Below are 16417 nucleotides of genomic sequence, written 5' to 3'. Positions count from 1 at the left end.
TAAGCATGGCCCATGACTCTGTGTTGTGAACAGTTTCCTGCTCCCAGTCTCTGCTAAACCATCTCAGTACCCCGCACACAGCTGAGAACCATTCTACAGGCTGACACAGTATTTATAGGCTATTAATGGGGTCCCTAGGTGACGTAAATGGTGAACACACTCAGCTGACAACCAAAAGATTGGAAATTAAGTACCCCCAGAGGGGTCTCAGAAGAAAGGCCTGGCTATTTGCTCCCCAAAAATTAATTGAAAGCCCTATGGTGCACGGATCCACTCACAGGGGTCACTATGAGTTGGAGTCAACTTGTGGCAACTGCTTTTTTCTTCTTTTTTTAATATTTTTGTTGTTGAGAATATACACAGCAGAACATACACACCAATTCAACAATTTCTACATGTACAATTGAGTTAACATTGATTACATTCTTCGAGTTGTGCAGTAATTCTTAGGCTCTTTTTCTGAGTTGTTCCTCTGCCATTAACATAAACTCACTGCCCCCTATTGAATTGCTGTTGTCAGTTTGATCCCATGCAGACAGATCTTAAAAGAGCACAATGCTCAAGGCAGACATTGTTCACTAGTTAAGCTATTGTTTGGTTTTAAGAAGACTTCAGGGGATATTTTTGGTTTAAGTTTTAAAGATGATCTCAGGGCAATAATTTCAGGGGTTCACCCTCCCAGTGCTCCACCAGGGTTTCCAAGTTGACCACAGACGTGTTTATTTCTGGTCTCTCAATTCTGTTTCATTGGTCTGTGTGTCTATTGTTATATCGGTACCAGGCTGTTTTGATTACTGTAGCTGTATAATGTTTTAATACTGGGAAATGTGAGTGCTCCTTTGTTCTTCTCTTTCTACATTGCTTTAGTTATTTGGGGGCCTCTTCCCATTCCACAGAAAGTTGAGGGCTGGTTTTTCCATTTCTATAAAGAAGGCTGTTGGAATTTTGATCGTGATTGCAGTGAATCTACAGATGACTTTGGATAGTACTGACTTCTTAATAATATTAAGTCTTCCAGTCCATAAACATGGAACATCTTTCCATTTATTTAAGTCTTCTTTAATCTCTTTCAGCAATATCTTGACTTTTTTTTTTTTTTTGTCAGTCCTGTCTACCTGATATTTCTAAGGAATTATTACTAATTTAGCAAGTAATTTTGATGTCTTGAATTTCTAAGGAATTATTTCTAGTTTTTCAGTACAAATTTCTAAAGATCTTATGGCTATGTGAGAAAAAATAGAGCCCATTTAGAGAAATAAGTATTTATAGATAATATGATTTATATCTAAATAATATAAGGAGGAGGGTGGATGGGGGTATAACCAAAAACCAAACCCACTGCGGTCGAGTCGGTTCCGACTCATAGCGACCCTATAGGACAGAGCAGAACTGCCCCATAGAGTTTCCAAGGAGCGCCTGGCAGATTTCAGCCGCCGACATTTTGGTTAGCAGCCGTGGGACTTAACCACTATGCCACCAGGATTTCCGATAGGGGTGTCGATGAGGCTAAATCAAGCATGGGTTAACAGCAGTTGGACTGGACGATGGTACAAAGAGATTCTTCAAACTATTATAAATACTTTGGTGTATATTTGGAATTATCCATAATAAGTTTTCTTTTTTAATCTTGGTTCTTCTACTTAGACTTACATACAAATTCCAAAGTTTCTGAATAAGAGCTTCTTAAAGCAGCGTTGTTAAGATGGCATGGAGTATTGAAAAGGTTTTAAATATAAACTTACTTAGTTGTGAACATTGGAGATGAATGTTTATAGTCAAAGCTATAGTTCATGTGGTATTGTTAAGCATGAAGTTCTGTAGCTCAGCATTTCCTACTGGTATATTGTCATATTGCAGAAAGATTTCTTTTTTTGATTTAGACCAGTGATTCGCAAAGTTTAATGTCCATCAGAATGCCTAAAAGCTGATTACAAATACAGATTCCAGGCCCTCGCTACAGAGATTTTGCTTAAGAGGCTTAGAGTGATACCGGAAGTTACATTTTGAGTAAGCTCATAAGGTAATTTATCATTTCACTGAGCTAACACATACACACACACACAAAATAATCTGATGGTGAAATATTTTAATTAAGGTTGTTACAAGAACAAAAAGTGACTTTAAGGTTTTGTGGATTATTTTTTTAAAGTAAATCTATATGAAAGACACTGTCTACGTATCAGTCATCACTGTCATTGACATTTCTGTACACGTTACAAATGAAAAAATATAATTGCATCATAAAAAAAAGGAACATAAATAAATAAGGTAAACGATGACTATACTGGCCTCAAAGCCTTCTTTAAACTATAAGATTAGTCAAAACCAATCCAAATCCGTTGTCAATTCCAACTCCTGGCAACCCTATAGGACAGAACAGGGTTTCCAAAAAGCGCCTGGTGGATTTGAACTGCCCACCTTTTGGTTAGCAGTCGTAGCTCTTAACCACTGCACCACCAGAGTTCCATTAGACTAGTCAAGAGAGTCATTTATATACAGTAAGAGCGCATAAGCAATATTTTCCAGCAAAAGGCATAGATATATGTAGGGGAAATATTGGAAGAGCCTGAACAGAAATACTGGTTTGTGTAGGTCTATTTCGGCCAGTAAGGAGCTCTGGTGGCACAAGGCTTAAAGCACTTGGCTGCTAACCAAAAGGTCGGTGGTTTAAACCCACCAGCCGCTCCATGGGAGAAAGATGTGGCAGTCTGCTTCCATAAGGATTTACAGCCTTGGAAACCCTATGGGGCAGTTCTACCCTATACTGTAGGGTCGCTATGAATAGGAATCGTCTCTATGGCAACAGGTTTATTTAGGCCAGTTGACAGCCACCTTATTTTGAAGATGTGGATACTGCTTTCTCTCCTAGTGCTGAGTGGAACAGTGTGAGGCATTTGGTACCAAGAGGCATAAGCATAGGCAGAGTCAATCCCACCACACTGAAAGCAGTCAGCAAACCCTATTCATGCTTGTTGAGAATTGTGATAAACATTAGGGTTTGCCAGGTGGAGGGAAGAGAAGGAAACTAACATGGATCAAACAACTGTTACATACCAGGTGCTTTGCATATATTGGTTTAGAGATGACAAAGCTGCTCCTGAGGCTACATAGACTTTCCTACTCCATATAACTATCTTTTTACAGTTATATCTAAATGATGTCTAACAAAGAGGTTTCATTATTTTATCATAATAGGTATATAAATGAGACAAGAAGGGTATTATATCTTGACCCAGACAACCTATTGCAGAGCCCAAAGGATGCTAAGTAAAAACAGCTCATTTATATATAATTCTGGAAAAAACGAAGAACCACAAAATGTGAATGGAATTACTAGATGATGTGTTTTACTTTTTAATTCTGAGGTAGTCATCAAAAATGAGAGTAGAAGACTGGCATCTACTCAGCAGGAATCATCTTGACGCCAAGTCAGGAGTTCCTTGCCAAACCAGTTCTTTAAGTGTGGTCAGAATTGGGTAAATCTTACCCATTCATTCACACATCTTACCTAGTAGAGGAGGTCTATGCGCCCACCTCCAAAAGAGTTAATTTTACTGCATCCATGTGCTACAAACTCTTATCACTTCAAGGGAAGTCTTAAAATCTGCTTCAGTCACAAACATCTATGACTTTTTCATTAAACACACTCAGAATAAATTTACATTGACAATCTATGCTCTAGTAATATATCTTCTGTGGCCTTTATTAAAACCTTGAATCTAGTTCTTTACTCTTAAAATATTAAACAAAGGAGTAGGATTTAATGAGGAGCAGGGATGGTTTGCCTTCCATCTGGGAGAGCCGGGTTCAGTTTCCAGTCAAGGCATCTCACGCACAGCCACCTGCCATCTGCCAGTGGAGGCTTGCTTGTTGCTATGATGCTGAACAGGTTTCAGCAGAGCTTCCAGACTTAGACAGGGCAGGAAGAAAGGCCTGGTGATCTGTGTCTGAAAAATCAGCCAACGAGAACACTATGGATCACAGCCATATGATCCTGTTGTGCTTGGGGTCACATGGTAACTCAATGGTAGCTAACAACAACAACAGAATTTAATGGAAATATTTTCCCACTAAGACCTGAACTTCTAGGAGCACAACTACCCTGTACAGTTCTGTGGGGAGGGAGGGGAGTCTGTGGAGTGGTTAATGCCTATCACTATGTCAAGTGCGAAGTCTACTGTTACACAAGACGAGTCTGAAACAAACAGCAGCAAAGTAAGCATCTTCGCATGATCCTGCCATTTGCAGTGCAAGCCTGCTCTGAGGTGGAATACTGAGCGTTATGGCCTTTGAAACCCAGCGAGATATTAGCGGTCTTGTAGAAATCAGACCTGCAGATGGCGACAGCTCACTGGGATTAAGGACTGAGGCACCTGGTGATGGAATGGTGCCAGGCAAACTCTCCTAGTGCCTGTGTAATATAAATGGGTGAAATCGATATGCTCGTTAGCAGTAGTGTTCACCTTGATCTAAAATGGCAGTTGAGGAGAGGCTGGTGTCTTCACTGGGGGGAGATGAGGCCGGACCCAGGGGTACTGCCATTTGCATTTTATACTCGGAACACTGTGCTTGCACTGGTGGATCAGTTGGGAGACTGTCCTTATCTCCAGGCATTGGTGATGCCAACTGGGACACATAATTCAAATGAGTTTCTCCGGCTGGGATTTCTCCCAGGGAGTTCGTGTAGTATTTCTCTAGTGCTTTTAGTAAATTTTCAGGTGAGTACAATAGTCCCAGCTGACTTGGTGGGGTGCTAGGTGGCACTGGGACATGGCCTGAAGAACCAAGGTCAGAAGCTGCCTGGTTGTAGGTAAAGTTCTCAAAACAGATGCAAGGTCCTGAGCCTGAGGGATTCTCTTGTGTTGGAAGGAGGTAAAGGTAGGTGGCAGGCTTGGTCAGTTCCGTTTCTGTGAGTGGCTTCCCAGTGCCTAGGGGCTGTGTCCTACTCCCTTCCGGCTTGTTAACAACCTCAATAGCATCTGGAATGCAGTCTTTGAGGTTCATTATTGTTAGGTGAGTGTTCTCCTAGGAAGGAAACAAGAAATATGTAAACATAAACGTAAATGGCGGGGTGTGTGTGTCTATATATCTAAGTCAACTGTATAGGTGAAATGTACTTATAGCTTGAATTTTATTCATGTTTTATCACAAGTTAACGAAAGGTGATGTTAAAAACCAAAGACTTTTTCCTGACAGAAGAAATCAATACAAAATACATACAATACAAACTCTACATTTACCTTGGATTTGATTAGTGACAGGACGCTGCTCTTATAAGGGTCTGGAATGTCAGGATAACACTTTTCCTTCATCCTAGAAAAGCAATGAAAACTAGACTGAATTTTCCAAGATGGTGTAAGAGTTGAGTCAGATTCTTGGGTTCGAATCCTTTCTCCAACACTTACTAACTGTGTGACCTTGGGCCAGTTATTTACCTGTCCCATGCTTTAATTCCTTCCTTCATTGGCTAAATGGAGATAATCATGGTACTTATAAGTGTGGTTGTGAGGATTAAATGAGTGATTATATGTAAAGCACTTAGAACATTGGCAAACACATGATAAGTGGCATATAAACATTAGCTATTGCTGTTACGGAGCCCTGGTGGCACAGTGGTTGAGATCGGCTGCTAACCAAAAGGTCAACAGTTCGAATCCACCAGCCACTCCTTGGAAACCCTATGGGGCAGTTCTACTCTGTCCTATTGGGTCACTGTGAGTTGGAATCGACGGCCACAGGTTTGCCTTTTTTTTTAATTGCTATTGTTATTAGGAAAACCTTTTTGAATCTCTTTATTTTAAATGGTTATTATTTTCCTACAGTATCCACCTGAAAAGCAAAACGGTGAACTAAATCGCATTCTCTCTCACCTAAGCATTTGTCGTTTTCCTTTTCCGTACTTTTTTTTTCAGATTATTCAATGTCATTTCTAACTTATTAAACTCCTTTCTAGATTTGTCTCTGACCCATTTCTCAAATGAAATCTTCCTTGCACACTTACCACTGAATTTGGAAGTAGAAGAGGACCGTGATGAGCAGAATGCAGAGAATCACGGGGACTACGATGTGGGTCAGCATACGGGCTACAAAGAACAAGAAAAGGGTATTGAGTACTTTTCTCTCCTCAAAAAAATAAAGTTTAAGGTTGAGGGTAATTGTACATGTTTATTAGTCCTCAAATGTCTATTTATGAAAGATACAATATGAGTTCTTCCTAATTGGGGGGAAAACAACCAACCAACCAACCAACACAGGGAGCCATTTGCCTTCAACACCTTACGACTCAAACTCGTTCCCTCTTTTGATGAATTGGATCGTTACTCCTGATTCTTTGTTCTCTCCCTGAATTCGAATTCTACTTTCTCACCCTTGCCAACGTTTCATGGTAGGTAGAGTGCACTTTCCCACGCCTTGACTTTAGGCTCAGACATGTGATTTGGTTGGGATGTTAGTAGGTGAAATGTGAGTTTAAAAAACAAAACAGACGTCAGCAAGTTAACTCACTCATGGTGATTCTATGTGTGTCAGAGTAGAGCTGTGCTCCATAGGGTTTTCGAGGGCTGATTTTTTGGAAGTACCTTGCTTTTTTTTTTTTTACCTTGCTAGGGTTTTCTTCTGAAGCACCTCTGGGTGGACTCAAATCTGTAGCTTTTGGTTAGCAGTATATACATATACTGCTAATTGAAAAGTATACACACACACACACAAACCTGCAGAAGCCAGGACCTGTGTAAGGCAGTAGAAACCTCAAATATTTTCCACTAAAATGGTTACTTCAGCCTAGTAAATATTCTCTGAAAGTCAGAACCTGTGAAACACAGACGGAATCAGAAAATCACTGGTATTGCAAACCTAATACAAGGAAGTGCGGGTGCGAAAGGTGGAAATAGTTGCAAGAAGTCCAAGAGTCAAAGATGAAGGCTTAGTCTTCCGCTTCCCTCTGTACTGTTACTGTGTGTGAGTGCCTACTGTACAAGTGCCTACTGTGCCTTGCCACTTTTCTCTGAGTATGTCCATTCTTTACGTATTTACATGTTTTGTTTTTGTTTTTTCAGCAAAGAACAACATCCATAAGTTTGGATGAAATTAAGAGATACTAATAAATTCCTTTATTTTTATGAAAATCAAGTACTTTTTTTCCTTGCCTTGAGAGGTTTTACTCCTTATCTTTTTTAGTTTTCGTTTTAGCTGTTTGTAATCTTGATACACACTATTACAATTTTCAAAATCCACTCCTTAATTTCCTTGAAATTCTTTCTTTCAAAATTACTTGTTTTGCCGAAAATAATAGAGACGCATTTCTTCACTTAGCACATTCAATGTGTGTACAAAAGCATAAACATTGTTCTCACGTGGTTTTCTTCTTATATATTTTGCTGAAGTGCCCTAACTGTATCATGTAATGATGTTGATAGTTTTCATTTTTATCTTTCTGTATGAGCCATTCACATTTTGGATAAAACGAGATCATAAATTCCTTATTTTTCATAAGAACTTATTTCCTCTTTTGATTCCTTTTTTAAAAAAGTATATTTCTTCATAGCCATGGCTAAGAGAATAAGAAATTTATCTCTGAAAGAAAAGTGTGATGTTGTCAAAACAATAACTTTAGAGAAAAAGACTGTCAAGGAAGCTGTAATAAAGTTCAAGTAGAGCAAAATGCAAATTTACTCAATTATAAAAGGATAAAATAATTGCAAAATACATGGGCAGCCTCACTGTAAATGTCAAGGAAGGAAGGGATGGAAATTATGCACGTGACCCTGATACATGTTTTCTCCTTTTCAAAATAGGCAACTGAGAGCTTGACAGGACTAACGTCATGATGAACCTGTAAGTTTTTTTTTTTTTCCTGCTTGCCTTCTCCTTTCCACATACTTTTGTTAATGACTTTGTTTTGCTCTGTCTGGCCACCTCTGATTTATGACCCCTCACTTGAAGATCAGAGCCCAGATGTCTGGCATGTATATCTTTAGCCTGATAAGGAGATGTCCAGCATGTATCTCTTTAGTTTGATAAAGAGTCTCTTGTAATTATCTTGTAGCCATCTGTAGGCGACGTGCCAAAAGGCACTTCTAACCCTTGTAAGGGCAATATGTAAGCTGTGATGTAAAATTGCCTTTTGGGACCCATAAAGATAGCCTGCATTGCTGCTAGGCTTCCCATTGGTGTCACCTCCTCTCTCTCTTTCTGACTTGGAGTACGTTTCATTGGCTCGACTGCTCCAGGGCAAGGACCCTAATCCGGCAACATGCAGAAATCAACAAATCTATTTTTGAGTGGTTTCTTCAAGCCTCCGCCAAAAGTGTTCCCATTTCAGGACCTAGCCTGCAACCAACAGTGAAGGAAACGACACTTTTAAAAGTTGATGGATTCTCAGTGTCTAATGGGTGGTATCAGAGCTTAAAAAAAAAAAAAAAAAAAAATTGAATCACTTGCAATGTAGCTTGTGGAGAGTCAAACGTGTTGGCAAAAATGTCCAAAACTAGTCAAAAAAATTAAAAGAGATCATAAGAGGATATAATCCTAAAAACATTGCAAACACCAATGAGACTGCTCTATTTTACAGGACAAGGCCTAATAGGACCCTAAGGATGAAAGGGAGAAAAGCTCACAGGGTCAGTTTTTGAAAAAGCAGCTTACCATCCTCTTGAGCACGTTTGCAGATAGGACACTGGAGAAATCATGTGTAATTGGAAAGAGAGAGAAACCAAATGCTTCAAAAATATCGAAATTAATCAGGTTTCCATAGAATGAAAATGGAATAAGAAAGCTTGGATGAGGGAAGCAATTTATGAAGACTTTTTCAATAAATTCAACAATCGCATGAAAAAACAAAACTGAAGCACTCTTTTGTTCATGGACAATGCTACTTGTCATCAGTCCAATATTAAATTTTTTTCCACCATCCATGACATGTTTATATATACTAAATAAGGGATCTTTAAACAGAAACACATTACTTACTACAGAACCTAATCATGTGTTCACATTTGTGTGTGTGTGTGTCTGTGTATACACACACACACAGAAACGCTGATGGTGTAGTGGTTAAGCACTATGGCTGCTACCAAAAGGTTGGTAGTTAGATCTACCAGCTGCTCCTTAGAAACTCTATGGGGCAGTTCTACTCTGTTCTATAGGGTTGCTATGAGTCGGAATTGACTCAACGGCAACAGGTTTGGTTTTTGGTTTATATACACACATATACATACATACATATATATATATATAAAAAATACATATATGTACATGGAAACCCTGGTAGCGTAATGGTTAAGCACTATAGCTGCTAACCAAAAGCTGGGCAGTTCAAATCTACCAGGTGAACCATGGAAACCCTATGGGGCAGTTTTACTCTATGCTAAAGGGTCTCTATGTGTCAGAATCAACTCAATGGCAACAGGTTTAGTTTTAGGTTTATATACACATGTATACATATGTATATATACATATGTGTGTTTATATATATGTATATATACATATACATATATATATACACACATACACACACACATACATGGAGCACTGGTGGTGCAGTGGTTAAGAGCTATGGCTGCTAACCAAAAGATCAGTAGTTTGAATCCACCAGCCACTGGTTAGAAACCCTATGGGCAGTTCTACTCTGTGCTATAGGGTCGCTATGAGTTGGAATCAACTTGACGGCAACAGGTTTGGTTTTTCATATATACACACACACACACACACAGACACACACACATATACATATATACACACACTCTAAAATCTACAAGATACTGCAAAACTTGAACCACAAAAAACACAAATAACCCGATTAAAAAACAGGCAAAGGATACGAACAGGCATTTCACCAAAGAAGACATTCAGGCAGATACCAGATACGTGAGGCAATGCTCATGATCATTAGCCATTAGAGAAATGCAAATCAAAACTACAATGAGATACCACCTCACCCCAACAAGGCTGGCATTAATCCAAAAAACACAAAATAATAAATGTTGGAGAGGTTGTGCAAAGATTGGAACGCTTATACACTGCTGGTGGGAATGTAAAATGGTACGACCACTTTGGAAATTGATTTGGTGCTTTCTTAAAAAGCTAGAAATAGAACTACCACATGATCCAGCAAACCCACTCCTTAAAGTGAGAAATAAGAGTGGTCACATGAATAGATATATGCACACCCATGTTCACTGAAGCACTGTTCACAATAGCAAAAAGAAGGAAACAACCTAGGTGCCCAACAATGGATGAAGTGAATAAATAAATTATGGTATATTCACACAATGGAATACTACACAGGGATGAAGCCACAAGACATCTCATAACATGGATGAATCTGGAAGGCATTATGCTGAGTGAAATTAGTCACAAAAGGACAAATATTGTATGAGACCACTATTATAAAAACTCAAGAAAAGGTTTAAACACAGTGGAAAACATTCTTTGATGGTTATGAGGGTGAGGAGGGCGGGAGAGGGGAATTCACTAACAGTAGACAAGAATTATCTTGGGTGAAGGGAAGGACAAGGCACAGTAAGTACAAGGGAAGTCAGAATCACTGGACTAAACCAAAAGCTAAGAAGTTTTCTGAACACAACCAAACATTTCCAGGGACAGTGTAGCAGGGGCAGGGGTCTGGGGACCATAATTTGGGGGAACATCTGGGTTAACTGGCATAGCAAAGTTTATTAAGAAAATGTTCTGCATCCCACTTTGGTGAGTGGCCTCTGGGGTCTTAAAAGCTTTAAGACCACCTAAGATGCATCAGTTGGTCTCAACCCACCTGGAGCAAAGGCAGAAAGGGACAGGAGCTAGTTGGATGGACACGGGAAATCCGGGGTGCAAAGGAGAAACGTGCGGTCACATTAAAGGGATAACAGCTAGGGTCCCATAACAATGTGTGTATAAATTTTTGTATGAGAAACTAACTTGGGCTGTAAACTTTCACCAAAACACAAAAAAAAAAAAGAGAGGGAGAAAGAGAGGAGAGATTTGAAAATTCCTAACCTAGACAAAGCCAAAGGCAACGTCTGTGGGATTGGTTAGTTTCCCGGAATCTAAAGGAAGAGCTTTGATTTGGAAACACTCACTGTATTCATCTGGAGTTGTGACCTTTGTGAAAGTACCGTTGGGGCCATCACCAGCGCTTGTGTATGCAGTGACGAAAAACTCATAGGAGGATGCTGGCTCTAGGTTTTCCACATGAAATGTCTTTTGTTCTGGGTTGTCAATTTTGTGTCTGCAACCTGCCGAATCATCTGCAGTCCAGAAAAAAAAAAAAATGTTTTCTTCAGGAAAAAATTATTTTTATTGAGTGTGATAGAGATCTTGTGAGACAGTTAGGTGTGGATACTCTGGCTGACCCTACACTGTCAGCGTTTTTAAACCAACCAAAAATTAAATCATGATTTTCCCACACTGGGGACACTGGTAAAATTTTCAGGAGATGGCAGGAAAAGCAAGAAATCTATTTAAGCCAGGGGTGTCGGTGATCCAGGTAGGGCACAGAAATTGCAAGAGGCAGTAACGGCTTGCAAGGGACTTAAAAATAAATTTTAATAATATTTAACAAAATCCAAGAAAAAAGGGCTAGCAAGAGTGTCTCCCAAGTGGCTTGTTTTCTTAAGGAGCTCCTGGTGCTTTAAATGCTTCTAAAAATACTAGGCAACATTGTTTTTTAAGTAAATTAAGATCTCAGTTCCCACCATCTCGATCATCCTACTAGTTGGTTTAAGAACAAACATCTTCTGCTCTTATGGTGTTGGGAAAGCTGTCAATGAGATAATAGTTGTACAACATGATTAATGTCATTGATGTCCCTACACACACCTACAAAATTGAACTGAAATGCTGCGATATATATTTTTATAATAAAGGAAAAAGAATCGGAAAAGATCACACAAGAATAGAATTCAGCCTGGCCAATCAGTGATGGCAATATTTCAAATTCTTTCAAATAACGAGATCTTGAAAAAACATACCAAAATACCAACATCACCTGAGGGAGTTATCCTTTCAAATCCTGAGGTGCACTGCTCCATCTTGGATTTCAGATAGACGTTGTACCCTCTGATGAAGCCGGGCTGGGATTCAGTGGAATAATCCTTCCAATTCAGAGTGAAGGAGTGGGATGTCAAGCTACTTGTGGTCACTTGAGGGTTGTCCGAGGGAGCTAGGAAAGGAAGTTGAGGCAAGAACACAGTCATGATTTGGAAAATACTTTCAGAGCATTCATGCCAACTAAAAATAGAAATGCTGCCACTTCTAGAAATGTGAGCCTTTGTCAAATGAAGGAGTTTTCTCTTTTTCTCCATTGTTTGACAGTTTCTGAGAGCGGGAAAGGAGTTTAGCAATCCTCTTGCTCAAGGCTTGCCTTTACAGATGAAATGGATGCCCAGAGTGACCAAGTAATTTGCATAAGGTCACAGAGCAAAAAAGAAACTAAAAGTTCTTCTTAGACTTAATTCTATTCTTGAATTCTAAATACTGTTTGAGAGAAGACCCAACCAGAGAACCTACTGAAGTGAGGAGGAAGGGGAGGTTATGTTCAGACAGGTGAGGGTGAATCTAAAGAACTCTAGTTCCTGGCTCTGACCATGCAGACTTACCCAAATGTCACTGAAAAAACCCAGGAGCATTTATTTCAAAGCCCTCCCTGAGCCTGTTTTGCCACACTGGCTTGTGCACACTTGGGCCTACGCACATCACACACACAAACAACACACACTTCTTGCTCGGTGTAACGTGTGGACCAGCCCCCACCAAAAGAAGGGCCCCATGGTTGGTCTGACTAGTGTGAGGCAAGCAAGGGCCCAGCTGCACGGCTATCCTGGTCTTGGGACCCTGTATGCCAAGGACGGCTAATGAACAACTACCCGGTAGAGTCAACAATCTATACCACTGGTGGGACAGGGGAGAAATTCCTGGTGGGCAATTTCACCACATGTATCAAAAGTTTTAAAAATTGTAAAAGAAATAAAAAATGCTTTGACTCACATATTCTACCTCTAAGGCTTTATTCAAAGACATTAATCATAGATATGGACAAATACATTGCTAAAATGATGGTAATTCAGATAGGGTATAAGAGATTGAAGAGAGAGATTTAGCATTTGGGACTATAAGACACTGAAAGATGAATTTTATAGTTTGTAGCTGAAAATTGTTGTAAACATCCTAGAGGTCCACCAACGGGTGATTTGACAAATGCATACACTGAGGCACTTTGCAGTCATAAAAATGACATGGTTAAGTCAAAAAAGCAGTTTACAAACAGTGCATACGGCAAACTCCCATTTTTACCTTAGAAGTGTGTACATGTACAGGGAAAGGAACTACCTGAACTACACATAAACTATTAACGCTAGACATCTGCCCGTGGGTGGAAAAATTAGCAGTGATTTTATCTTCTATTTTTTGCCTAACATCTTATAAACTGTCTTCAATGAAATTGTTTTGTATTTGTATGATCAAAAAAAATTAAAAAAGCAGTTGCCAGAATAAATGGAGAACTGACAATTAGGTAAAGTGTTGAAACTGTCCTAAACCCAAAGCTAGGAATCTGCAGATTGTTCTGCACACAGAGCACCTTCAATGCCTTCAACTTACGCAGTTCCTGGGAGTATCCTGTTTTTTTCTCTAATAAAGAAGCAATCCATCCCGGAGATATTTCATAAATCCTGAAATTGTATCTGACCCCTTGTTCAAAAGCATCTAGGAAAGAAAAGTCAACAGATTTTCAGCACCACAGAATGATAGTCTCTTCATTTCTGAAAACGGAATGAAAAATGAGTTTGCGTTTCCTGAATAGTTTCATTCTCAGGACTTCTGCGCTTCAAGTGCACCATCTTCCCTGCTTCCATTAGGCCTTGGAGTCTGTCAGGGATTGCATTACGTCCCCCCAAAACTCTGTGTATTAACTTGGTTAGGCCATGACTCCCAGTAGTCTGTGTTTGTCCTCCATTTTGGGATTATAATTTTATGTTAAAGAGAATTAGGGTGGGATTGTAACACCACCCTTACTCAGGTCACATCCCTGATCCAAGGTAAAGGGAGTTTCCCTGGGGTGTGGCCTGCACCACCTTTTATCTCTCAAGGGATAAAAGGAAAGGGAAGCTAGCAGAAAGTGAGGACCTCATGCCACCAAGAAAGGAGCACCTGGAGCAGAGCGCATCCTTTGGACCCAGGGTCCCTGCACAGCGAATCTCCTAGTCCAGGGAAACAGTGATGAGAAGTCCAACAGAGAGAGAATGCCTTTCCCCTGGAGGCGACGCCCTGATCTGGACTTTTAGCCTGCTTTACTGTGAGGAAATAAATTTCTCTTTGTTAAAGCCATCCATTTGTGGTATTTCTGCTGTGGCAGCACTAGATGACTAAGACAGAGTCCTTCATGTTGCCAATACCTTACACCACCGTCTCCACCTAAGCCTGCAGGGACTGTCCTCCACACCTCCTCTTGAACAACAGCTTTCCCCCTATGCCTCTGCCTATGCAATCTGCCTCCAGCACCACCATTACACTGGAACTGCCCTTGCCAAGGGCCCCGCCAAGCTCTCGCCTTTTTATTCCCCAAGGGTGGTGCCCTACAGGGCTCTCTATTACCCTCTAGGTGCAGACAATTCCCACACCTTTATTTTGGTCCAGTAATAGATGCCACCAACCCCCCTGCTCAAACCACACACCTGGACTCCTTTGACTTTGCTAAAGTCCAGTTGCCGGTGAGTGGATTCCAACTCATGGCGACCCCACGTGTCTCAAAGTAGAACTGTGCTCTATAGGGTTTTTAGGCTGATTTTTCAGAAGGAGATCATCAGTCCTTTCTTCCAAGGAGTTTCTGGGTAGGCTCAAACCTCCAGCCTTTCTGTTAGCAGCCAAGCATGTTAACCATTTGCACTACATAGGGACTGACTCCTTTGCTAAACTAGCAATCTTTAAACTACAAATCCAGTGTGGGAGGTAAGAGTTCAAGTCCTACATGTTTTACTGAAATTGAAGGAGTTGATGATCAGCTGTCATCAATTCTATGTCTTAAACATTGTCATGGATTGAATTGTGTCCCCCCAAAATATGTGTCAACTTGATTAGGCATGATTCTGAGTATTGTGTGGTTGTCCTCCATTTTGTGTGTGTCCCCCCAAAATATGTGTCAACTTGATTAGGCCATGATTCTGAGTATTGTGTGGTTGTCCTCCATTTTGTGTGTGTCCCCCCAAAATATGTGTCAACTTGATTAGGCCATGATTCTGAGTATTGTGTGGTTGTTCTCCATTTTGTGATTGTAATTTTATGTTAAAGACGATTAGGGTGGGATTATAACACCCTTACGAAGGTCACATTCCTGATCCAATGTAAAGGGAGTTTTTCTGCACCGCCTTGCCTTTTATCTTCTAAGAGATAAGAGGAAAGGGAAGCAAGCAGCGAGTGGGGGACCTCATATCACCAAGAAAGCAGCACTGGGAGCAGAGTGTATCCTTTGGACATGGGGTTCCTGTGCAGAGAAGCTCCTAGTCCAGGGAAAGACTGTTGACAAGGACCTTCCTCCAGAGCTGACAGAAAGTCTTCTCCTGGAGCTCATGCCCTGAATTTGGACTTCTAGCCTACTAGACTGTAAGAGAATAAACTTTTGTTTGTTAAAGCCATCCACTTGCAGTATTTCTGTTATAGCAGCACTAGGTGACTAAGACAAACATCTACTAAGTCTATCCACTTCTCTGCTTTTGTAAAGGTTCAGTAGACAACTGTTAACATGTTGTCCCTCTGTAGTTCATTTGAGGCCACTGATTTAGAGGAAAAAAAAATACACTAACAAAGGCACGGAGAACTAATCCCAATCTTAGGTCCAGATGTTCTCTATAAAAGTACATCTAAATGATGAATCTTAGAATACAACATTATTAAATTTCAACTCCTACCACCCATGCTGGATTTGTAATTTCAAAATTATTAGCTAAGTCAAAGCATCTGTGAGGCGGTTCAGAAATCCTAGCTGAACTTATTGCAAAATAGGATGAAGCAAGACGGGAAAGTTTTTCTTACCTGAGCTGATGACTGTACTTGTGGTATTGGGGCCTAGTTTTTGCCACTGGAGACCACAAAGCGGATCCTGGGGATGGTCACACCACTCCACAACATAGCCTATGGCATCTCTGGATTGAGGCTCCCAAGACAGAGAGAATCTATTCTCTGTGCCTTTAACCCTTTCTTCTTCAATCTCTTCTGTACAAAACAAATAGAGCAAAGCTTCAGATGTAATTAACTGTAAAATTTCAAAAGTGCCTACAGAAGAAAACTAACATGAAAGTGCAGTGTGTTTAACTGGCCACAGGGGATTCTCGGATGGGAGGTGTTTTCCTGGGTATTTCCACTCCTCTCACTTCCAGGCATATATCCACAGCTGACCTTTGGATGTCCCTTATCCTGACTTTCTGAGACC

General features: G+C 40.3%; 1 protein-coding gene across 1 annotated transcript in view; it reads right to left on the bottom strand.

Annotated features, from left to right (window-relative positions):
• Nucleotides 1–1507: 1507 nt before the first annotated feature.
• Nucleotides 1508–16417, bottom strand: part of OSMR (oncostatin M receptor) — a 96755-nt gene continuing 81845 nt past the window's right edge. Inside the window, exons 12-18 of the mRNA XM_064271458.1 lie at nucleotides 16021–16200; nucleotides 13594–13698; nucleotides 11984–12157; nucleotides 11076–11243; nucleotides 6002–6083; nucleotides 5241–5313; nucleotides 1508–5025 (exon numbers count right to left, since the gene is read on the bottom strand). Coding sequence (XP_064127528.1) covers nucleotides 4447–5025; nucleotides 5241–5313; nucleotides 6002–6083; nucleotides 11076–11243; nucleotides 11984–12157; nucleotides 13594–13698; nucleotides 16021–16200 — 1361 coding nt within the window. The 3' untranslated portion in view covers nucleotides 1508–4446. The remainder of the gene's footprint in view (nucleotides 5026–5240; nucleotides 5314–6001; nucleotides 6084–11075; nucleotides 11244–11983; nucleotides 12158–13593; nucleotides 13699–16020; nucleotides 16201–16417) is intronic.

Source organism: Loxodonta africana, chromosome 2 (genome assembly GCF_030014295.1).
Source record: "Loxodonta africana isolate mLoxAfr1 chromosome 2, mLoxAfr1.hap2, whole genome shotgun sequence".
NCBI classification, from domain to species: domain Eukaryota; kingdom Metazoa; phylum Chordata; class Mammalia; order Proboscidea; family Elephantidae; genus Loxodonta; species Loxodonta africana.
The sequence above is the reverse complement of the archived record's forward strand: the minus strand, read 5'-3'. Positions and strand labels throughout refer to the sequence as shown.